Source organism: Bombina bombina, chromosome 7, assembly GCF_027579735.1.
Source record: "Bombina bombina isolate aBomBom1 chromosome 7, aBomBom1.pri, whole genome shotgun sequence".
Lineage (NCBI taxonomy): Eukaryota > Metazoa > Chordata > Amphibia > Anura > Bombinatoridae > Bombina > Bombina bombina.
Genome location: NC_069505.1, coordinates 406,166,256 through 406,191,242, shown reverse-complemented (window position 1 = coordinate 406,191,242; position 24,987 = coordinate 406,166,256). Strand labels below are relative to the sequence as shown.

The following is a 24,987-nucleotide window of genomic DNA, read 5'->3' as shown; positions in this document are numbered from 1 at the left end:
TCAAGCACCTCTCTACCCTTTGGGTCCTCTTCTCTTTCCATGTTTCCTTGGCTGAATGACTGTGGATTGTGGGAAGTGGGAGGATACTTGAAGCTCTGCTGGGGTGTTATTTGCCTCCACCTGGTGGCCAGGAGTTGAATTCCCACTAGTAATTGAATGGATTTGTGGACTCTCCATGCCAGGAAAGAAAATAATTTATCAGGTAAGCATAAATTTTGTTCTTTGTTTGACAAAAAAGGGTCACTGTTGAAACAATGACGAAATGTTGCTACTAAATAGTAGGTTGTGTGATCGGGGAGCAAATGTCTGTACAAGGAAACAAAAGACTCGGCGAGGTAATCAGTAAGTGCTGTCATATCGCAGCACCTCCCTGCTCATCTATCAGCCTCCTTACTGGGGCTTCCTTGTTAATCTCTATTTTACTGTTTCATGTCAACATTTTTTGTATCAACATTTTGTTGTCAATTGTGGAAATAGCATAGAAAATTTGCATGTGCAGCATTAAAAAAAAAAAGTCTGTCTGAATCTTTCATAACAAATATACAGGGAAATTAGTTTACACAAATTTCGGTTGCACTATTTGGTATTAGTTTAGTTTAAGCAAATGTAAATAAATGTTCCTTTGCTAAAGATTTAAAAAAATTCACCTGTAGCGTTATACTTTCATCTTGCGATCTGGAGAGCTGCGCTAATTCCGACCCTTCTTCATAGAGCCCCTCCTTTAATGCAGGGCCTGGGATCTGCTGCGCTCAGCCTCTTACTATAGCAGCCTGAGGCTCTATGAAGAAGGGTTGGGATTAGCGTGACTTTCCAGCTCGCTAGAGGTAAGTATTTTAACCCCTAAAGGTAATTTAAAGAAAAGGAATGAATACTGATGAATTTATTTTGGTTTCTTTAAATTAAGTTGGTTCATTCGTTCGGATATACGTTTTTTGTTGTTGTTTTTTTAAGAATTTGCATTTGTAACATAGCGAATGCACATGCCTAATAGGAAATAAGTCTTCTGTATCATTAGCTAACTCTGTTTACTGAAATTTTTATATAACAAATTGAGATAAGAATAAGCTAGAACTGGAATTGTAATGCTCTACACCAAGGTAGCCACAATTCATGAAATTTTAAATCTGGTTCCTAACATTTATTTGTGTCTATATCTTATATAAATCCTTTCCAGGCCCCTAAACATGCGTGGCTAAGATTTTTTTTATTTATTTCAGTTTATCAATGACTTGCATAGAATATATACCTGTAAATGTATGCTGCATGTTAATATATAAAGCATGTCCTAAATTAGGATAGAGCTTTTAAAACTTGGCGTTACCCCTGATTGTGTGCGATTACGACATCAGTGTTTAAATCCCGCTATAGCGCTCTATCAGAATACAAACCCACAGGATGGTGCTGCTCTGTGTCTGTGCCACCTGCATAATGTCTTCTGCGGTCGGCTTAAGAGTGAGGTCTGCCAGGAGGGAGGAAGTGCCACTTACATTGAGTTTTAAAAGCTATTGATTTTTCTTGTTCCACACAATTCTATATTTTATTCATTTCATATTGTTTTGCTGTTTCCATGTCATAATGCTGCCAAACGGCTTTTGCTTTTTTTAGACACCTGGCACTGAAAATATTGATTTTTATTGATCATTTCTCTTTTTTTTTTTTTTTTTTTTTTTCTGAATTCTTTCATTCCCTTCCCACACAAGCGCACATTGTCCCTCCTTGCTCTCTCCAATATCTGTGCAGGTTTATGGAATCCAGCAAACCATTTCATACACAAAAATATGCAGTTTTTTTTTCTGTTTCTGCAAGTTAATCGCACAAGAAATCCGAGACTATAGACTAGATGACAAGTAGAGCGCAATCGCTGGCATGGTGTGCGTAACCTTGCGCTTCGCCTCACGCAAGTAAAAACACAATGTTAACCAAAGTATCTTAACGTGGCTGAATTCTTTTTAGTGCGCTATATACTTTTATTGAATAGCACAGATATTAGTGTGTTTAGTGCGCTATATACTTTTATTGAATAGCACAGATATTAGTGTGTTTAGTGCGCTATATACTTTTATTAAATAGCACAGATATTATTGTGTTTAGTGCGCTATATACTTTTATTAAATAGCACAGATATTAGTGTGTTTAGTGCGCTATATACTTTTATTGATTAGCACAGATATTAGTCTGTTTAGTGCGCTATATACTTTTATAGAATAGCACAGATATTATTGTGTTTAGTGCGCTATATACTTTTATAGAATAGCACAGATATTAGTGTGTTTAGTGCGCTATATACTTTTATAGAATAGCACAGATATTATTGTGTTTAGTGCGCTATATACTTTTATAGAATAGCACAGATATTAGTGTGTTTAGTGCGCTATATACTTTTATTGATTAGCACAGATATTAGTCTGTTTAGTGCGCTATATACTTTTATAGAATAGCACAGATATTATTGTGTTTAGTGCGCTATATACTTTTATAGAATAGCACAGATATTAGTGTGTTTAGTGCGCTATATACTTTTATAGAATAGCACAGATATTATTGTGTTTAGTGCGCTATATACTTTTATAGAATAGCACAGATATTAGTGTGTTTAGTGCGCTATATACTTTTATAGAATAGCACAGATATTAGTGTGTTTAGTGCGCTATATACTTTTATTGACTAGCACAGATATTATTGTGTTTAGTGCGCTGTATACTTTTATAGAATAGCACAGATATTATTGTGTTTAGTGCGCTATATACTTTTATAGAATAGCACAGATTTCTCCTACGTTGGTGTATCCGGTCCACGGCTTCATCCTTACTTGTGGGATATTCTCAATCCCTACAGGAAGTGGCAAAGAGAGCACACAGCAAAGCTGTCCATATAGCTTCCCTCAGGCTCCGCCCCCCCCCAGTCATTCTCTTTGCCGTTCTAACTAGTAGCACCTCCACGGGGGTGGTAAAGAGTATGTGGTGTTAGTTGTAGTTTTTATTTCTTCTATCAAGAGTTTGTTATTTTAAAATAGTGCCGGCTTGTACTATTTACTCTGAAGCAGAAAGTGATGAAGATTTCTGCTGAGAGGAATATGATTTTAGCACCAGTAACTAAAATCCATTGCTGTTCCCACGCAGGACTGTTGAATACCAGAGAACTTCAGTTGGGGGGAACAGTTTGCAGGCTTAACTGCTTCAGGTATGATCAGTCATTTTTCTAACAAGACCAAGTAATGCTAGAAGACTGTCAGAAATCCCCTCAGGGATAGGTAAGCCATTTTTCTCAGACTCTGTATAAAATGATGGCTTAAAGTAAGGGCTCAATGCTGGTTGGGCTTAATCGATTGCTTATTAGCATGTTTCAGTATGAATAAGGTGTTTTTTGAGACTTTTAAAACACTTATGGGGTTTAATATTACGCCTGGCACTTAATTAGACACCTAATCTAGTCTAAAAGGCCCCTCCACTCTGGAATGAAGAGGGAGGAGGCCTCATTTTCGCGCCTCAATTGTGCAGTTATTTTGGCTAGACAGTTCATGCAGCTTCACGTGGGGAGTCCAGAGACATCAGAAAGGACTTCAGAGAGGCTTATTTCCTACTCAAATAATCCCTAAGGAAGGTAAAAGCCACAGTAGAGACTGGGGCATTGTGCTGTAGTGTTTTTAACCGGTTAACTGCTGTTCTTAGCTCCGGTTTGGGCATTAAGGGGTTAATTGGTCTGAAAAATTGTGTGCAATCGTTTCAAAGCATTAAGACACTGTGGTGAAAATTTCATTAAAATTGGATGTTTATTTGATGGTTTTTTGATGTTTTAGTAATAAAGTGTGCACTTTTATTATTTAAAGACACAGTAACGTTTTTGTCAAAATTATTTTTTATTGCATTGAAGTTCTGTCTAAGTCTGTCAAACATGTCTGACCCTTCAGATAGCCTTTGTTCTGTATGTTTAAAGGCCAAGGCGGTTTCCCCATTAAATTTATGTGTGAAGTGTGCCATAGCGTCCAAACAGCTTAAGGACCGTACAGTCACGCTTAAAGATGTAGCCCAAGATGATTCTTTAGCTGAAGGTAGGGAGGATAGTCCGCTATCCTCTCCTTCTGTGTCAACACCAGCTATGCCCGCGCAAGCGATGCCCAGTACATCTAGCGCACCAATTGCTATTACTTTGCAACAGTTAGCAGCTGTAATGGATAATTCTCTCGCAGCATTTTTATCCAAACTGCCTGCTTTTCCAAGGAAGCGTGATAGCTCAGTTTTAAATGCAGAAGATGAGCAAGCAGACGCAGCGGATAATTTATCTGTAGTGCCCTCACATCAATCTGACTTGGCGGTGAGGGAGGGCCTGTCTGAGGGAGAAATTTCTGACACAGGAAAAGTTTCTCAGCAGGCAGAGCCAGATACCATAGCATTTAAATTTAAGTTAGAACACCTCCGCGCCCTGCTTAAGAAGGTCCTAGCTACATGATTGTGACCCTTTGGTGGTCCCAGAAAAATTGTGTAAAATGGACAAATTCTTAGAGGTCCCAGTACACACTGATGCGTTTCCGATACCTAAGAGGGTGGCGGATATTGTGACTAGGGAGTGGGAGAGACCAGGTGTACCTTTTTGTCCCCCCCCCCCCCCCCCTATATTTAAGAAAATGTTCCCCATTGTTGACCCCAGAAGGGACGCGTGGCAGACGTTCCCTAAGGTAGAGGGGGCAGTTTCAACACTAGCTAAGCGCACGACTATACCAATAGAAGATATTTGCACTTTCAAAGATCCTATGGATAAAAAATTAGAAGGTTTACTTAAGAAAATTTTTGTTCAACAAGGTTTTCTTCTTCAACCAGTTTCTTGCATTATTCCTGTAACCACTGCAGCGTCTTTTTGGTTTGAGGAACTAGAAAACTCGCTCCAGAAGGAGACTTCTTATGATGAAGTCATGGACAGAATTCACGCCCTGAAATTGGCTAATTCCTTCATTACAGATGCCGCTTTTCAGTTAGCTAAATTAGCGGCGAAAAATTCTAGTTTTGCAATCGTGGCGCGCAGAGCACTTTGGCTAAAATCTTGGTCGGCGGATGTGTCGTCCAAAACAAAATTGCTTAATATTCCTTTCAAGGGTAAGACCCTATTCGGGCCAGAGTTGAAAGAAATTATTTCAGATATCACTGGAGGAAAGGGCCATGCCCTTCCACAAGATAGACCTTTCAAAGCTAAAAATAAGTCTAATTTTCGTTCCTTTCGCAATTTCAGGAACGGACCTGCTTCTACCTCTACAGCCACTAGGCAAGAGGGTAACGCATCCCAGCCCAAACCAGCATGGAAACCATTGCAAGGCTGGAACAAAGGTAAACAGGCCAAGAAGCCTGCTGCTGCTACCAAGACAGCATGAAAGGTTAGCCCCCGATCCGGGACCGGATCTAGTAGGGGGCAGACTTTCTCTCTTTGCTCAGGCTTGGGCAAGAGATGTTCCGGACCCCTGGGCGCTAGAAATTGTTTCTCAGGGGTATCTTCTGGAATTCAAGGACCTTCCTCCAAATGGAAGGTTCCACATGTCTCGCTTATCTTTAGACCAGATAAAGAGACAGGCATTCTTACGTTGCGTAGAAGACCTTCTAAAGATGGGAGTGATACACCCAGTTCCAACAGCGGAACTAGGACTGGGTTTTTACTCAAACCTGTTTGTAGTTCCCAAAAAGGAAGGGACTTTCAGGCCAATCCTTGGTTTAAAAATCCTAAACAAATTCCTCAGAGTTCCATCATTCAAAATGGAAACCATTCGGACAATTTTACCAATGATCCAGGAGGGTCAATATATGACTACCGTGGACTTAAAGGATGCGTACCTGCATATTCCTATCCACAAAGATCACCATCAGTTCCTGAGGTTCGCTTTTTTGGACAAGCATTACCAATTTGTGGCCCTTCCCTTCGGATTGGCCACTGCTCCCAGAATTTTCACAAAGGTGCTAGGGTCCCTTCTAGCGGTACTAAGACCAAGGGGCATTGCAGTAGCACCTTACCTAGACGACATCTTAATACAAGCGTCGTCCTTTCACAAAGCAAAGGCTCATATGGACATTGTGCTAGCCTTTCTAAGGTCTCATGGGTGGAAAGTGAACATAGAAAAGAGTTCTCTGTCCCTGTTCACAAGGGTTCCCTTCCTGGGAACAATAATAGACTCGGTAGAAATAAAGATCTTTCTGACGGAAGTCAGGAAGTTAAAACTTTTGAACACTTGTCGATTTCTTCATGCCATTCCTCAACCCTCCGTAGCTCAGTGCATGGAGGTGATAGGACTCATGGTTGCGGCAATGGACGTGGTTCCCTTTGCTCAAATTCATTTAAGACCACTGCAACTGTGCATGCTCAAACAGTGGAATGGGGATTATGCAGATTTGTCTCCCCAGATACAAATGGACCAGAAAACCAGAGACTCACTCCTCTGGTGGTTGTCTCAGGATCACCTATCTCAGGGAATGAGTTTCCGCAGAACGGAGTGGATCATTGTCACGACCGATGCCAGTCTCTTAGGCTGGGGTGCGGTCTGGGAGTCTCTGAAAGCTCAGGGTCTATGGTCTCGGGAAGAATCTCTCCTCCCGATAAACATTTTGGAATTGAGAGCGATATTCAATGCGCTCCAGGCATGGCCTCAACTAGCGGAGGCCAAATTCATCAGATTTCAGTCGGAAAACATGACGACTGTAGCGTACATCAATCATCAGGGAGGAACAAAAAGTTCCCTGGCGATGAGGGAGGTATCCAAGATCATCAAATGGGCAGAGGATCACTCCTGCCATCTTTCAGCAATTCACATCCCAGGAGTGGACAACTGGGAAGCGGATTATCTGAGTCGTCAGACTTTCCATCCGGGGGAGTGGGAACTTCACCCGGAGGTTTTTGCCCAGTTAATTCAACTATGGGGCCTGCCAGATCTGGATCTGATGGCGTCACGTCAGAACTCCAAAGTTCCACGTTACGGGTCCAGGTCCAGGGATCCCAAGGCGACATTGGTAGATGCCTTAGTGGCGCCTTGGTCGTTCAATCTAGCTTATGTCTTTCCACCGTTTCCTCTTCTCCCCCGGCTAGTAGCCAGGATCAAACAGGAGAAGGCTTCGGTAATTCTGATAGCTCCTGCGTGGCCACGCAGGACTTGGTATGCAGACCTGGTAAATATGTCATTGGTTCCACCATGGAAGCTACCTTTGAGACAGGACCTTCTAATCCAAGGTCCATTCACACATCCAAACCTAGTTTCTCTGCAACTGACTGCTTGGAGATTGAACGCTTAATTCTAGCTAAGCATGGGTTCTCTGAATCAGTTATAGATACTCTGATCCAGGCCAGAAAGCCTGTCACCAGGAAAATTTACCATAAGATATGGCGGAAATATCTTTGTTGGTGTGAATCCAAGGGGTACTCGTGGAGTAAGATTAGGATTCCAAGTATATTGTCTTTTCTCCAAGAAGGATTGGAGAAAGGATTGTCAGCTAGTTTCTTAAAGGGACAGATATCTGCTCTGTCTATCCTGTTACACAAGCGTCTGGCAGCAGTACCAGACGTTCAGGCGTTTGCACAGGCTCTAGTTAGAATCAAGCCTGTCTATAAATCGGTGGCTCCTCCATGGAGTCTAAATTTAGTTCTTTCAGTTCTTCAAGGGGTTCCGTTTGAACCTTTACATTCCATAGATATTAAGTTATTATCTTGGAAAGTTTTGTTTTTGGTAGCTATTTCTTCTGCTCGAAGAGTTTCAGAATTGTCTGCTTTGCAGTGTAATTCACCTTATCTGGTGTTCCATGCAGATAAGGTTGTTTTGCGTACCAAACCTGGTTTTCTTCCAAAAGTGGTTTCTAATAAGAATATTAACCAGGAAATCATTGTTCCTTCTCTGTGCCCTAATCCAGCTTCTAAGAAGGAACGACTGTTACACAATCTTGATGTGGTTCGGGCTTTAAAATTCTATTTACAAGCAACTAAAGATTTCAGACAAACATCATCCTTGTTTGTTGTCTATTCTGGTAAGAGGAGAGGTCAGAAAGCGACTGCTACCTCTCTTTCCTTCTGGCTGAAAAGCATCATCAGATTGGCTTATGAGACTGCTGGACAGCAGCCTCCTGAACGAATTACAGCTCATTCCACCAGAGCTGTGGCTTCCACATGGGCTTTCAAGAATGAGGCTTCTGTTGAACAGATTTGTAAGGCAGCGACTTGGTCTTCACTGCATACATTCGCCAAATTTTACAAATTCGATACTTTTGCTTCTTCGGAGGCTATTTTTGGGAGAAAGGTTTTGCAAGCAGTGGTGCCTTCCGTTTAGGTTACCTGACTTGTTCCCTCCCTTCATCCGTGTCCTAAAGCTTTGGTATTGGTTCCCACAAGTAAGGATGAAGCCGTGGACCGGATACACCAATGTAGGAGAAAACAGAATTTATGTTTACCTGATAAATTTCTTTCTCCTACGGTGTATCCGGTCCACGGCCCACCCTTGCATTTTAGTCAGGTTTAAATTTATTTTTGTAAACTACAGTCACCACTGCACCCTATGGTTCTCCTTTTTCTTCTAACCGTCGGTCGAATGACTGGGGGGCGGAGCCTGAGGGGAGCTATATGGACAGCTTTGCTGTGTGCTCTCTTTGCCACTTCCTGTAGGGATTGAGAATATCCCACAAGTAAGGATGATGCCGTGGACCGGATACACCGTAGGAGAAAGAAATTTTTCAGGTAAACATAAATTCTGTTATTATTGTGTTTAGTGCGCTATATACTTTTATAGAATAGCACAGATATTGGTGTGTTTAGTGCGCTATATACTTTTATAGAATAGCACAGATATTAGTGTGTTTAGTGCGCTATATACTTTTATAGAATAGCACAGATATTAGTGTGTTGAGGGCTATATACTTTTATAGAATAGCACAGATATTATTGTGTTTAGTGCGCTATATACTTTTATAGAATAGCACAGATATTAGTGTGTTTAGTGCGCTATATACTTTTATAGAATAGCACAGATATTAGTGTGTTGAGGGCTATATACTTTTATAGAATAGCACAGATATTATTGTGTTTAGTGCGCTATATACTTTTATAGAATAGCACAGATATTATTGTGTTTAGTGCGCTATATACTTTTATAGAATAGCACAGATATTAGTGTGTTTAGTGCGCTATATACTTTTATAGAATAGCACAGATATTAGTGTGTTTAGTGCGCTATATACTTTTATAGAATAGCACAGATATTAGTGTGTTTAGTGCGCTATATACTTTTATAGAATAGCACAGATATTAGTCTGTTTAGTGCGCTATATACTTTTATAGAATAGCACAGATATTAGTGTGTTTAGTGCGCTATATACTTTTATAGAATAGCACAGATATTAGTGTTTTTAGTGCACTTGTATTCCAAGTGGTCAGCTAAGCATTGCACTTGCGTGCAATCCAAAATACCGCTTTAAAATGTAGCCCTTTTTAAAACCAGAGCTTAACTGTTATTGCTTGCCAGTTTGCATAACACAACACGTGAAAATGCTATGGAAATAAGATTTGTTATATTTAGACTTTAGATACAAAGGTTAAATAATAAAAAGGTTGTTTTTTTTTTGCAGAATTAAAATGATATGGCATATGACAATGGGTGTAACTGGGAAATGGGTGTACAATATCACTATAGTTTACTAGTCCAGAGGGGGAAAGTTACTAGTCCACTCTGTGAAATATAGGGGGGGGAAAACACATTTTCTACTTCTCCACTGTAAGTTCTTTCTCAGGCTAGTGAAAATTTCTGCGTGTATTTATGTGTGTATATATATTTTCAGTGACAAATGGGACTCTCAGCTTAATATATCTTTTGTTGCCACATAGGATTTGTATATTTTGTACACTTTTTGTTGCTATACTTTGATTGATGATAAACTATTTAAATTGTATCTGCTGTCTGCCTGTGTTTTTAGGGAAGGTTCTAATCCTGGTTCTTTAATTTTGTCTATCCTATTGTGCTGGACTAAGAGTTACTTTGTTCTTATATAATGTATCCATTTATTTAACTCTCCGTGCACAGGTAGAGGGTGTGAATTGGGGGGTCGCCCCATATTCCGTTTACTTTTGGGGGGCATTGAATATTGAATGTAGTGCTGATATATCTTATTTTATATATATATATATATATATATATATACACACACACACATATATATATATATATATATATATATATATATATATATATATATATATATATATATATATATACACATAATATACACACACACTATACACACACACTATTGTTCAATCTTTTGGGTCACTTAGAAATTTCCTTATTTTTGAAAGAAAAGCATTTTTTATGTCCATTAAAATAACATCAAATTGATCAGAAATACAGTGTAGACATTGTTAAAGGGCCAGTTAATATAGTAGATTTGCATAATAAACAAATGCATGATATAGAAAATATAAATAAACTAGAAGCTGTCCAAAGGAGGGCTACTAAAATGGTACATGGTCTAAAATATAAAACGTACAAAGAAAGACTCTATGATCTAAATATGTTTAGTTTAGAGGATAGAAGGGAAAGAGGTGACATGATAGAAACCTTCAAATATATGAAGGGACTTAATAAAATAGAAGCTGAAAGCATTTTTCACAAAAAAATAAATGCCAAAACAATGGGTCGCAATCTAAAGTTACAGGGTAGTAGATTCAGGAGAAATTTGAGGAAGCATTTTTTTACAGAAAGGGTGGTGGATTCATGGAATGAACTTCCATTTGAGGTGGTAAACACAAAGACTGTAAAGGAATTTAAAAATACCTGGGACATGCATAAGGCTATCCTAAGGAAAAAGTAACATGTAATATGGGTAGACTTGATGGGCCTTTTTGGTTCTTATCTACCGTCAAATTCTATGTTTCTATAAAAAGACAATGCAATAGCACTTAGTCAACTTCAAATAAATAGTAGATCGTTTTCTGACAAATTTCAAAATTATCTTTATTTCCACTCCCCCTATATCATGTGACATCAGCCAATCACAAAGGCATATATGTATATTCTGTGAATTCTTGCACATGCTCAGTTGGAGCTGGAGACTGTAAAGGTGTAAATATAAAAAGACTGCACATTTTGTTAATGGAAGTAAATTGGAAAGTTGTTTAAAATTGCTGCTCTATCTGAATTGTGAAAGTTTAATTTTGAATTGAGTGTCCCTTTAATGTTGTAAATGACTATTATAGCTGGAAACTGAGGATTTTTAATAGAATATCTACATAGGCGTGCAGAGGCCCATTATCTGTAACCATCTGTTCTGTGTTCCAATGGCATGTTGTGTTTGCTAATCCAAGTTTATCATTTAAAAAAGCTAATAAATCATTAGAAAGCCCTTTTGCAATTATGTCAGCACAGCTTAAAACTGTTGTGCTGATTAAAGAAGCATTAAAACTGTCATTCATTAGACTAGTTGGGTATCTGGAGCATCAGCAATAGTGGGTTCGATTACAGGCTCAAGATGGCCAGAAACAAAGAACTTTCTTCTTAAACTCTTAAGTCTATTCTTGTTCTAATAAATTAAGGCTATTCCATGCAAGAAATTGATAAGAAACTGAATATCTCATACAACACTGTGTATTACTCCCTTAACAGAACAGCACAAGCTGGCTCTAACCAGAAAATAGAGAGGAGTGGGAGGCCCCGGTGCACAATTGAGCAAGAGGACAAATACATTAGAGTGTTTAGTTTGAGAAACAGACGCCACACAGGTCCTCAACTGGCAGCTTCAATTAATGGTACCCCCAAAACACCAGTTTCAATGTCAATAGTGAAGAGGCGACTCCGGATGCTATACTTCTAGTCAGGGTTGCAAAGAAAAAGCCATATCTCAGACTGGCCAATAAAAAGAAAAGATTAAGATGGGCAGAAGAACAGATATTGGACAGAGCAAGATTGGAAAATGTGTTATGAGGTGTTTGTTCAGATCAAAAAGATGAACATTCATGAGACGCAGACCAAATGAAAAGGTGCTGGTGGAGTGCTTGACACCATCTATCAAGCATGGTAGAGGCAATGTGTTGGTCTGGGGATGCTTCGGTGGTGGTAAAGTGGGAGATTTATAAGGGGTAAAAGGAACCTTCAAGAAGGAAGCCTATCACTCCATTTTGCAACACTATGCCATACCCACGGCACTTCATTGGAGCCAATTTCTTCCTACAACAGGACAATGAGCCAAAGCACAGCTCCAAACTAGTCAGGAACTAATTAGGGAAGAAGCAGTCAGATGGTATTCTGTCTTTAATGGAGTGGCCAGCACAGTCAACAGATCTCAACCCTTTTGAGCTGTTGTGGGAGAAGCTTGACCCTATGGTACATAAGAAGTGACCATCAAGCCAATACAGCTTGTGGGAGGTGCTTCTGGAAGCATGGGGTGAAATCTCTTCAGATTATCTCAACAAACTGACAACTAGATCCCAAAGGTCTGCAAGGCTGTAATTGCTGCACATGGAGGATTGTTTGACGAAAGCAAAGTTTGAAGGACACAATTATTATTTCACTTAAAATTCATTATTTCTAAACTTGTCAATGACTATATTTCCTATTCAAACTAATTTTGTGTATATTTTCATGGAAAATAAGGAAATGTCTAAGGGACCACAAAAGTTTGAATGCCAGTGTGTATGTGTGTAAAATGTATGAATTAAAGAATTTGGACTTCTAATATGAGCACAAAGATGGAAGGGGGTACAGATTACGCTGGTGTTAATGCACTTTACTGCATGCATTTTTAAGCAAATGTGCACATCTTCCCAAATGGCTGAAATTTTCAAATGCATTTAGCAATACATTTTTTGGCTGTTTATGGTACTAAGGAATCCAGTTGTAGCTCAACTTTTTAGAGCATCGTAGTAGTAACAAAGATTTTTTTTTAAAAGGTGGATTTTTCCTGTTGGAAAACCCAAAAGGAGATGTTGTATCCAACTTCCAGGAGTTAAAGTCTGCCATCTGTAGCATATTCCACCTGAAGAGCCCACGGGTGACCATATACGATGGAAAAACAGGTAACATTATCCTGAGAGGGAACATATAGATTTAGCAGCAGTGAGTGCAATTGCGGTGATAACTCTGCTTCTGATTCCTCCTATAGAACTCCCCAATGACACAGACCTGCTGAGTCTAAATGGGAAGACCTTGAATGTGACGTCAGGATCTGCCCCCGCTGGTAATTCAGTAACTCCAACGCTGTGTCAATATATCAACTTCAGGCTGCAAAACACTGATGCACAAGGTAATATGCAGCCCATCAAGTGTTTCTGATCTGGCGCCCTGATGCGTATGGGCTTACATATTGTGCGCGCAGAATTATAATTTCTTTGCACTCTCCTTAGGTACGCTGCTATTAGAAAACCCTGTGGGTCAGAACGGTCTAAACTATCAATCGCTTCTGCTTGAAGTCGCCAAGATTTTTAGTCTTAGGAGCCGGAAATTCAAATTGTACCTGGATGCAGCTCTGAGCCAGGGTGAGTCGAATAAAGGTGATGTTGCATTTCTGAGTGCTTTTGCAATCGTCAAGATGTTGTTAACCCCTTGGTGAACATTTAATGGCCATATTACTTTAAAAAGACGTTTAACACTAATAGTTATTGGTAAAGCAAACCTGTTCAGAGTTGCAGGTTGTTTGTGTTATGGAAGTAGCCATCAGAGACTTTATACGCCACTGCTGGCTCTCTAAACAGACATGGTGTTTAAATATGGGTGCACAGGCATACACTGCATATGTGCATATGCCCTTGAAACCGTAATAACGTTTACTTAGAGGATTTGTGCACTCATATGAAATACACTCATGCTCATTTTAATTTTCACTATTAGGTTCCTTTAAGATTTCATATAGATTTATTGTGCCTTTAGGATTTTGTGAAAATGTCCACTTTCCTCACAGATATCCATATTGCAAGACTCCCATCAACTCCTATTTCAATATTAAAATACATCCCCCACTTTTCCCTAATGCATAATCGTAAGAACATTCACCCCTCACCTTCTCCTATTAAATTTACATTAGAACATGTGCCTTGTGCCTATATACTAAAATATTAGTGTGCCTCTAATTCCTCTTAAAGGTATAAAACCCCAAAAGTTTCCAATATACTTATATTTATCATGTTTGCTAAATGCTCTTGGTGTTCTTTGTTAAAGGAGCAGAAATGCACTACTGGGAGCTAGCTGAACACAACTGGGTAAGCCAATGGCAAGAGGCATATATGTGCAGCCACAAATCAGCAGCTAGCTCCTAAGCCTACCTAGGTATGCTTTTTAACAAAAGGTACCAAGAGAATGGAGCAAAAAAATTGGGTGTTGTACCCCTTTAATATACAGATTAGGGTACCTACCCATTGGGTTTGCCTAATATGCTGTCACTACAGCCTGTCTCGCTGCTCATTTGTACACAGATATACGAATACAAATCCTTCATTACAAATACAATTCTATTTTTTGAAAGCACAATTTAGGTTTTTTTTGTTGTGTTTTGGAAATACAATTTTACCAAATTTTTTTTTTTTTTTTAATTTCACTTACCGCTTGTGTCAAAACACTATCAAAAATAAATGCTAGGTCCCATTTTGCTGAAGGAATTTTGATATCAAAGCATTCATTTCAGCAGTTTGCCTGGAATCTAGTTGCTGTGTTGCTTTAAATTAAATGTGTATAAATGGCTGATAAAATCAATATTCTTTAGTAGTACATTATTATATAAAACAAGGCAGAATAAGCACTTTAGGAACGTTAGAGCATGTTCTATGATAAATGACAACATAAAAAACATATTCTGAAAGAAGACCATATGTTGAAATTAGTTTTCCTGCTACCATGAAAACTGTAATTAAAACATCAAAATCCATCAGTATTCCTATGTATAATGTTTGTGTGATGCAAATAAAAAAAAAATCACTTTTCATCTAAAGGGGAGGAGGGTCCACAGCTTCATTCATTACTGTTGGGAATTAAGAACCTGACCACCAGGAGGAGGCAAAGACACCCCAGCCAAAGGCTTAAATACCTCCCCCACTTCCCTCATCCCCCAGTCATTCTTTGCCTTTTGTCACAGGAGGATGGCAGAGAAGTGCCGAAGATCGGAGTAGTCTCTTATGGAGGGTAGTACACTCTCGCATTGGGACTGGAGTTTTAAGTAGTCCTGTCAGCCTCTCAGTGAGAGCCTTGGCGAAAGTTAGTCCGGAGATGTAGGGAGTGTCTTTCTGCGAAACCATCCCGACTCATATTAACTGCTCCACAAGCAATCAGCTTTGACGAGTTTTGCTGCCTTCTTTCTGCACTCAAGTCCAAGTCAGGAACAAGACTACTAACCTTTTACACTTGAAGGGCCGTGTTCCTGTTACACGGCGTAGATTCTGGTAAGATCGTTTAATTTTTTTAGTACATAATGATACGGAAGACAGGGCCACAGTGTGACGCCTTTTATCTTTAAAGAATTAAGGGTTAATATTCCTGGAAAGGGGATTATTGAACAGGGTTTTTTTATACGTGATATTGTTTATTGTGTCATTGCTGCGTTATGTGCCAGATGAGGCTCTGGCAATGTGTGGAACTTTCAGGTTGCTTACGGGAGTATTGCGCAGCCCTTTTTTGGCACATTTTTCTCCTTAGTGCAGGGGTCCTGCCAGGCATTCCATGTGACCGGGTGTGGCTATCTCTCTTCCTCTGTTGATCAGCGGCGCAGGAGACAAAACGGTTTCTGTAGTCCGGGTCATAGGAGGTTATAAAGGTGAGAGCTGATAGATGCCTTAGCGGTGCCTTGCGGGTTCAGCCTAGCTTACATTTTTCCACCGTTACCACTTCTACCTTGTGAAGTGGCACGTATCAAACAGGAGCGAGCTTCGACCATTCTGATTGCTCCATCATGGCTGCGGATCTGGTGGGTATGTCATCCTCTCCGCCGTCGAGGTTACCCTGTCACATGGATCTGCTGGAACAGGGTCCTTTTCAACATCAAAATCTCGATTCTCTGAGGCTGACTGCGTGGAGATTGAATGCCTAGTCTTGGCCAAGAGAGGCTTTTCTGAAAGGGTGATTGATACTTTAATTCAGGCAAGTAAGCCAGTCACTCGTCGCATCTACCATAAGGTGTGGAGGACTTATTTATCCTGGTGTGAGAAGCATGGATATCCTTGGCATAGGGTGAAGGTATCCAGGATTCTGTCCTTTTTTCAAGACGATTTGGAGAAGGGTCTTGCTGCCAGTTCCTTAAAGGGACAGATTTCGGCATTATCCGTCTTGTTGCATAGGAGACTCGCTGAGCTCCCTGACATACAATCTTTTGTTCAGGCTCTGTCTTGAATCAGTCCTGTCTTTAGACAGTCTGCTCCCCCATGGAGCTTAAACTTGGTCCTTAAGGTATTGCAGAAGGTTCCATTTGAGCCTATGCAATCCATTGACATTAAGATTCTGTCCTGGAAGATTCTCTTCCTGTTGGTCTTTGCATCGGCACGCAGAGTATCTGAACTAGCTGCCTTGCAATGTGAGCATCCTTATCTGGTTTTTCATACGGATAAGGCTGTGCTTTGCACTGGTTTGGGGTTTCTTCCCAAGCTGGTGTCTAACAGTCACATCAATCAGGAAATAGTTGTTCCTTCTTTGTGTCCTAACCCTTCTTCTTATAAGGAGAGGTTACTTCATAACCTGGATGTGGTTCGTGCCTTAAAGTTCTATCTTCAGGCTACAAAGGATTTCAGACAGTCTACATCTCTTTTTGTGGTGTATTCAGGGAAGTGCAAGGGGCAGAAAGCCTCTTCTACTTCTTTGTCCTTTTGGTTGAGGAGCTTGACTCGCTTGGCCTATGAGACAGCGGGACATAAGCCTCTTCAGAGGATCACAGCTAATTCAACTAGAGCTGTGGCTTTTTTTTGGGCCTTCAAGAATGAGGCCTCTATGGAGCAAATTTGTAAGGCGGCTACCTGGTCCTCCTTACATACTTTTACAAAGTTTTACAAATTTGAAGTTTTTGCTGGGGTGTCTTTGCCTCCTCCTGGTGGCCAGGTTCTTAATTCCCAACAGTAATGAATGAAGCCGTGGACTCTCCTCCCCACGATGGAAATGAAATTATCAGGTAAGCATAATTTATGTTTTTGACATGTTAAGCCATGTTACATGATAAATATTAAAAAGTTTACCTGTGACGCTGATTTGCTGGGGTTGTCAGCCTTTTCTCCATATTTAATTAAAAGAAAAACAGCAACTAGTTCCCAGCCAAACTGCTGAAATGACTGCTGTGACATCACAAGTCCTTTAGCAAAATGGGAACTAGCATGTATTTTTGACAGTGTTTTGACACATGCTTGAAGTGTAATTCCAAAAAAAAGTGTATTTCAAAAAGAAAAGTATACTTCCAAAAAAGATTGTTGTTCCAAAAACCCCCCCAAAATTGTTCTAAAGAAAAAAGATTGTATTTGTAAATTTAGATTTCTTTCATGTAATTAGCAAGAGTCCATGAGCTAGTGACGTATGGGATATACATTCCTACCAGGAGGGGCAAAGTTTCCCAAACCTCAAAATGCCTATAAATACACCCCTCACCACACCCACAATTCAGTTTTACAAACTTTGCCTCCTATGGAGGTGGTGAAGTAAGTTTGTGCTAGATTCTACGTTGATATGCGCTCCGCAGCAAGTTGGAGCCCGGTTTTCCTCTCAGCGTGCAGTGAATGTCAGAGGGATGTGAGGAGAGTATTGCCTATTTGAATGCAGTGATCTCCTTCTACGGGGTCTATTTCATAGGTTCTCTGTTATCGGTCGTAGAGATTCATCTCTTACCTCCCTTTTCAGATCGACGATATACTCTTATTTATATACCATTACCTCTGCTGATTTTCGTTTCAGTACTGGTTTGGCTTTCTACAAACATGTAGATGAGTGTCCTGGGGTAAGTAAATCTTATTTTCTGTGACACTCTAAGCTATGGTTGGGCACTTTATTTATAAAGTTCTAAATATATGTATTCAAACATTTATTTGCCTTGACTCAGGATGTTCAACATTCCTTATTTTCAGACAGTCAGTTTCATATTTGGGATAATGCATTTGAATCAATCATTTTTTCTTACCTTAAAAAATTTGACTCTTTTTTCCCTGTGGGCTGTTAGGCTCGCGGGGGCTGAAAATGCTTCATTTTATTGCGTCATTCTTGGTGCGGACTTTTTTGGCGCCAAAAATCTTTTCTGTTTTTCCGGCTTCATACGTGTCGCCGGAAGTTGCGTCATTTTTTTTACGTCCTTTTGCGCCAAAAATGTCGGCGTTCCGGATGTGGCGTCATTTTTGGCGCCAAAAAGCATTTAGGCGCCAAATTTATTTGGAGCTAAAAAAATATGGGCGTCGCTTTTGTCTCCACATTATTTCAGTCTCATTTTTTCTTTGCTTCTGGTTACTAGAAGCTTGTTTATTGGCATTTTTTTCCCATTCCTGAAACTGTCATTTAAGGAATTTGATCAATTTTGCTTTATATGTTGTTTTTTCTCTTACATATTGCAAGATGTCTCACGTTGCATCTGAGTCAGAAGATACTTCAGGAAAATCGCTGTCTAGTGCTGGAACTACCAAAGCTAAGTGTATCTGCTGTAAACTTTTGGTAGCTATTCCTCCGGCTGTTGTTTGTACTAATTGTCATGACAAACTTGTTAATGCAGATAATATTTCCTTTAGTAATGTACCATTGCCTGTTGCAGTTCCTTCAACATCTAAGGTGCAGAATGTTCCTGATAACATAAGAGATTTTGTTTCTGAATCCATCAAGAAGGCTATGTCTGTTATTTCTCCTTCTAGTAAACATAAAAAATCTTTTAAAACTTCTCTCTCTACAGATGAATTTTTAAATGAACATCATCATTCTGATTCTGATGACTCTTCTGGTTCAGAGGATTCTGTCTCAGAGATTGATGCTGATAAATCTTCATATTTATTTAAAATGGAATTTATTCGTTCTTTACTTAAAGAAGTACTAATTGCTTTAGAAATAGAGGATTCTGGTCCTCTTGATACTAATTCTAAACGTTTAGATAAGGTATTTAAATCTCCTGTGGTTATTCCAGAAGTTTTTCCTGTTCCTAATGCTATTTCTGAAGTAATTTCCAGAGAATGGGATAAATTGGGTAATTCATTTACTCCTTCTAAACGTTTTAAGCAATTATATCCTGTGCCGTCTGACAGATTAGAATTTTGGGACAAAATCCCTAAAGTTGATGGGACTATTTCTACCCTTGCTAAACGTACTACTATTCCTACGTCAGATGGTACTTCGTTTAAGGATCCTTTAGATAGGAAAATTGAATCCTTTCTAAGAAAAGCTTATCTGTGTTCAGGTAATCTTCTTAGACCTGCTATATCATTGGCTGATGTTGCTGCAGCTTCAACTTTTTGGTTGGAGACTTTAGCGCAACAAGTAACAGATCATGAATCTTCTGCTTATGTTTTTCATTAAACTTTATTTTGGGTGTGGATTATTTTCAGCAGGAATTGGCTGTCTTTATTTTATCCCTCCCTCTCTAGTGACTCTTGCGTGGAAAAATCCACATCTTGGGTAATCATTATCCCATACGTCACTAGCTCATGGACTCTTGCTAATTACATGAAAGAAAACATAATTTATGTAAGAACTTACCTGATAAATTCATTTCTTTCATATTAGCAAGAGTCCATGAGGCCCGTCCTTTTTTTGTGTGGTGGTTATGATTTTTGTATAAAGCACAATTATTCCAATTCCTTATTTGATATGCTTTCGCACTTTTTTATCACCCCACTTCTTGGCTATTCGTTAAACTGAATTGTGGGTGTGGTGAGGGGTGTATTTATAGGCATTTTAAGGTTTGGGAAACTTTGCCCCTCCTGGTAGGAATGTATATCCCATACGTCACTAGCTCATGGACTCTTGCTAATATGAAAGAAATTAATTTATCAGGTAAGTTCTTACATAAATTATGTTTTCTTTCATGTAAGTGGCAAGAGTCCATGAGCTAGTGATGTATGGGATATACATTCCTACCAGGAGGCGGCAAAGTTTCCCAAACCTCAAAATGCCTATAAATACACCTCCCACCTCACTCATACCTTAGTTTTACAAACTTCGCCTCCTGTGGAGGTGGTGAAGCACATTGTGCTTGATTTTCTTCTGTGAAAGGCGCTTCTAAGCATTTTGAAGCTCAAAAAGTACAGTGTTTGTCTGAGGAATGTGAAGGGAGTATTGCCTGATGACGCCATGTTTTCACCTATGGGAAATCTATTCTAAGGCTCTCTGTAACTCGGTCACAGGGATTCATCTGCTGCCTCCCTTTACAGATCGACATTATACTCCTCTACCATTACCTCTGCTGATAGGTTTCAGTACTGGTTTGGCTGTCTGCTATATGTGGATGGGTGTCTTCTGGTAAGTATATATCATTTTTTTAAGACACTCTCAGCTATGTTTGCCACTTTATATTATAAAGTTTTTAATGTATATTACATATATTTAGGTTCAAAGGCTTTTGGAGGAACACACAAGCGCCAATGCGGCTGAATACCCACAAAAATGGAAACAATCCAATTTAATAAAGAAATAATTAGTTTATTTATAAATATATGTAAAAACACATTTAAAAAGAATTTTAAAAACGAGGTTTTCTTTAAAAAACAGCAATATATCTTGATGCCCAAATAGAGACACTTTAAACATAGTCAGGTTGGCCAACCTAGGTTTTAAATTCTAGCAATAGTGTCAATCTATCTAAAAACGTGGATCACTGATATATGTAATGTAAAAGCAGAGTCAAAAGTTGTCACAAAGTATCAGTGTTGGCTAAATAGAGCTTAGGGGAATTGTAATCTTTCAGCAATATTCCGATTTTATGGCACACTGAAAACAAAGTCCCTTTAACTGTAACGGTTATTTTCCTTAGCTTATGTAGCAATTTTGTAGCAATAATTTCTGTAGCAATAATTTCTTGAACCGGTTTAAAACATTTGAAAGGTAGCTTAAGTTCTTAGACAAGTGCACTTGTTTGGCGGTAACCTTATGTAATTTGTGATGTAGTTTTAAGTCCTGTAGAGTGAAGTTACTCCTTGCCGATTATGGAGCCGTTCAGGTCCTTTCAGGTCCTTTCAGCGTTCTCCCGCTGTGTGTTGCAGAGACCGCGCCTTCTCCGGAAGGGGCTCTGATTGGAACACTGTTGGGGGAGTTTCCTCTTAGGTGATGAATGACGGCTCTACGGCTGTGTTCACTTGTGGTTTGTTTAATCCTTACGGTGTGGAGATAAAGCAACGCGTTTCCGCTGAATCAAAACAGCCTTTGCTCTCTGCTCTCATTTGTTTATAGAGGGCTAGAATGTTTGCTTTTGATTTTACTTTTGTATAAGATTTTTATCATAAGCATTTTTTCCCATTCCTGAAACTGCTATTTTGAGGAAATTGGATATTTTGTTTAGATGTTTTCTTTTTTGTTTTTTTTTGCAAGATCTCTCAACCCAATCCTGCCTCTGATGTTACTATAGGAACTAAGCTACATGAACACAATTCTACCAAAGCTAAGTGTGTTTGTTGTCAATTAGCTGATCTTACTTCTTCAGCTCAAATATGTGGCACTTGTTATGAAAAACTATTACATGCTGATATTGTTTCTATAAGTACAAATACATCTACTGTTATTCCTTCACAGTCTAATGTAAACAATATTCCTGTAGATATTAAAAATTATATTTCTGCAGCCATAGAGAAGGCTATGACTGCTATTCTGCCTTTAAATAAACGTAAAAGGTCTTTCCAAACTTCTCATAAATCTGATGAAGTTTGTATTGATTGACAGCATACTGAAGTATCTTCTGCTGATGAGGATTTCTCTGGCTCAGAGGATCCTGCTTCAGAGACTGAAATTGACAAATCAACTTTTCTTTTTAAGATTGAATATATTAATTCTTTATTAAAGGAAGTATTGTTTACTTTGGGTATTGAGGAGTCTAGTCTTCTTGATAACAAAAATAGCAAACGTTTGAATTCTGTTTTTAAAACTTCTAATGTTACTCCTGAAGTTTTTCCTATTCCAGATGCTATCTCTAATATGATTACTAAAGAATGGTCTAAGCCTGGTGCTTCTTTTAACCATTCTTCTAGGTTTAAAAAGCTATATCCTTTACCTGTGGCTAATTTAGAGTTTGGGGGGAAAAGTTCCTAAGGTTGATGGGGCTATTTCTACTCTTGCCAAATGTACTACTATTCCTATAGAAGATAGTACTTCCTTTAAGGATACTTTAGATAGGAAGATTGAATCTTATCTTAGAAAAGCATATTGGCTATATTCTTAGACCTGCTATTTCTATGGCTAATGTTGCTGCTGCTTCAACTTTTTGGTTGAACAGTTTAGCACAACCATTATCAGATCCTGAATTGTCTAGCATTGTTCTTTTACTTCAACATGCTAATCATTTCATTTGTGATGATATATTTGATGTCATTAAGATTGATATTAAATCTATGTCTTTAGCTATTCTTACTAGAAGAGCGTTATGGCTTATATCTTGGAATGCTGATATGGTGTCTAAATCTAGATTACTATCTCTATCATTTCAGGGTAATAATTTATTTGGTTCTCAATTGGATTCTATTATCTCCACTATCACCAGGGGAAAGGGAGTTTTTCTGCCCCAAGATAAGAAATCTAAGGGTCAGTTTAAAGCTACCAATCGTTTTCGTTCCTTTCGTCAGAATAGAGAACAAAAGTCCTCTCCTTCCCCTAAGGCCTCTGTCTCTAATTGGAGACTATCTCCGAATTGGAATAAATCCAAGCCTTATAAGAAACCAAATCCAGCCCCTAAGACTGCATGAAGGTGTGGCTCTCAAACCAGTTCGACTGGTGGGAGGGGGGCAGATTGAAATGATTTCAAGACATTTGGACAGTTTCTGTTCAAAATCAGTGGATTCACAATATTGTTTCTCAAGGGTATTGAATAGGTTTCAACATAAGACCTCCCATGGGAAGATTCTTTCTCATGTTCCAACAAACCCTGTGAAGGCTCAGGCTTTTCGGAAGTGTTTCAGACCTAGAGCTTTCAGGGGTGATTGTTCCAGTTCCTCTGCAGGAACAGGGTTTGGGTTTTTATTAAAATCTGTTCATTGTCCCAAAGAAAGAAGATTTCTTCAGACCAATTCTGGATCTGAAAATTTTAAATCGTTTTGTACTAACTTTCAAGATGGTGACTATAAGGACTATTCTGCCTTTTGTTCAACAAGGTAATTTCATGTCCACAATAGACTTACAGGACGCGTATCTTCACATTCCGATTCATCCAGACCACTATCATTTTCTGAGATTCTCTTTTCTAGACAAGCATTACAATTTTGTTGCTCTTCCGTTTGTTCTTACAACAGCTCCAATAATCTTTTCGAAGGTTCTCGGTGCCCTTCTATCTGTAATCAGAGAGCAGGGTATTGCAGTGTTTCCTTATTTGGACAATATCTTGGTACTAGCTCAATCTTTTCATTTAGCAGAATCTCACACAAAACAACTAGTGTGGTTTCTTCAAAGACATGCTTGGAAGATCAATTTACAAAAGAGTTTCTTGATTCCACAGACAAGGGTCACCTTTTTAGGTTTCCAGATAGATTCAGTGTCCATGACTCTTTCTCTGACAGACAAGAGATGAATGAAGTTGGTTTTAGCTTGTCTAAACTTTCAGTCTCTATTATTCCCTTCAGTGGCTATGTGCATGGAAGTTTTAGGTCTCTTGACTGCAGCATCGGACGCGATCCCCTTTGCTAATTTTCATATGAGGCCTCTACAGCTTTGCATGTTGCACCAATGGTGCAGGGATTATACTCGGATATCACAACTGATATACTTAAATCCCAACACTCAACTCTCTCTGACTTGGTGGTTAGACCATTATCTTATTGTTCAAGGGGCCTCATTTGTTCGTCCTACCTGGAATGTGATCACAACAGATGCAAGTCTCACAGGTTGGGGAGCTGTCTGGGGGTCTCTGACAGCACAAGGAGTTTGGAATCTTCAAGAGGTGAGGTTACCAATTAATATTTTAGAACTCTGTGCTATTTTTAGAGCTCTTCAGGCGTGGCCTCTATTGAAGAGAGAACTTTACATTAATTTTCAGACAGACAATATCACAACAGTGGCATATGTCAATCATCAAGGAGGGACTAACAGTCCTTCAGCAATGAAAGAAGTATCTTGGATACTTTGTTGGGCGGAATCCAACTCTTGTCAAATTTCTGCGATTCATATCCTAGGTGTAGACATTTGGGAAGCGGATTATCTCAGCCATCAGACTTTACATTCGGGGAGTGGTCTCTCCATCCAGATGTGTTTTTTCATCTTGTACAGATGTGGGGTCTTCCAGAAATAGATCTGATGGCCTCTCTTCTAAACAAGAAGCTTCCCAGATACCTTTCCAGGTCCAGGGATCCTCAGGCAGAGATGGTGGATGCTTTAGCAGTTCCTTGGTTTTACCAACCTGCTTACATTTTTCTGCCTCTGGTTCTTCTTCCAAGGGTGTTCTCCATGATCATAATGGAACAATCTTATGTGTTTCTAAAAGCACCAGCATGGCCTCACAGTTTTTGGTATGCGGATCTTGTCCGGATGTCCAGTTGCCAGCCTTGGCCATTACCTTTAAGACCAAACCTTCTGTCTCAAGGGCCGTTTTTCCATCAGGATCTCAAATCTCTAAATTTGAAAGCATGGAAATTGAACACTTAGTGCTTAGTCATAGAGGTTTCTCTGACTCAGTGAATAGCACTATGATACAGGCTTGTAAGTCTGTTTCAAAGAAAATGTATCATTGGGTTTGGAAAACCTATATTTCATGGTGGTTTCACTCATAATTATTCTTGGCATTCTTTCAGAATTCCTAGAATTTTACAGTTTTTCATCCGGGGGAGTGGGAACTCCATCCGGAGGTGTTTGCACAAGTGATTCATCGCTGGGGCAAACCAGAACTGGATCTCATGGCGTCTCGACAGAATGCCAAGCTTCCCTGTTACGGA

At 39.3% G+C, this 24,987-nt stretch overlaps 1 protein-coding gene across 1 annotated transcript in view; it reads left to right on the top strand.

Annotated features, from left to right (window-relative positions):
- IARS1 (isoleucyl-tRNA synthetase 1) overlaps positions 1 to 24,987 on the top strand; it is a 299,311-nt gene that overhangs the window by 270,407 nt on the left and 3,917 nt on the right. The window contains exons 31-33 of the mRNA XM_053721177.1: positions 12,889 to 13,014; positions 13,101 to 13,241; positions 13,342 to 13,473. Of these exons, the coding sequence (XP_053577152.1) occupies positions 12,889 to 13,014; positions 13,101 to 13,241; positions 13,342 to 13,473 (399 nt within the window). The remainder of the gene's footprint in view (positions 1 to 12,888; positions 13,015 to 13,100; positions 13,242 to 13,341; positions 13,474 to 24,987) is intronic.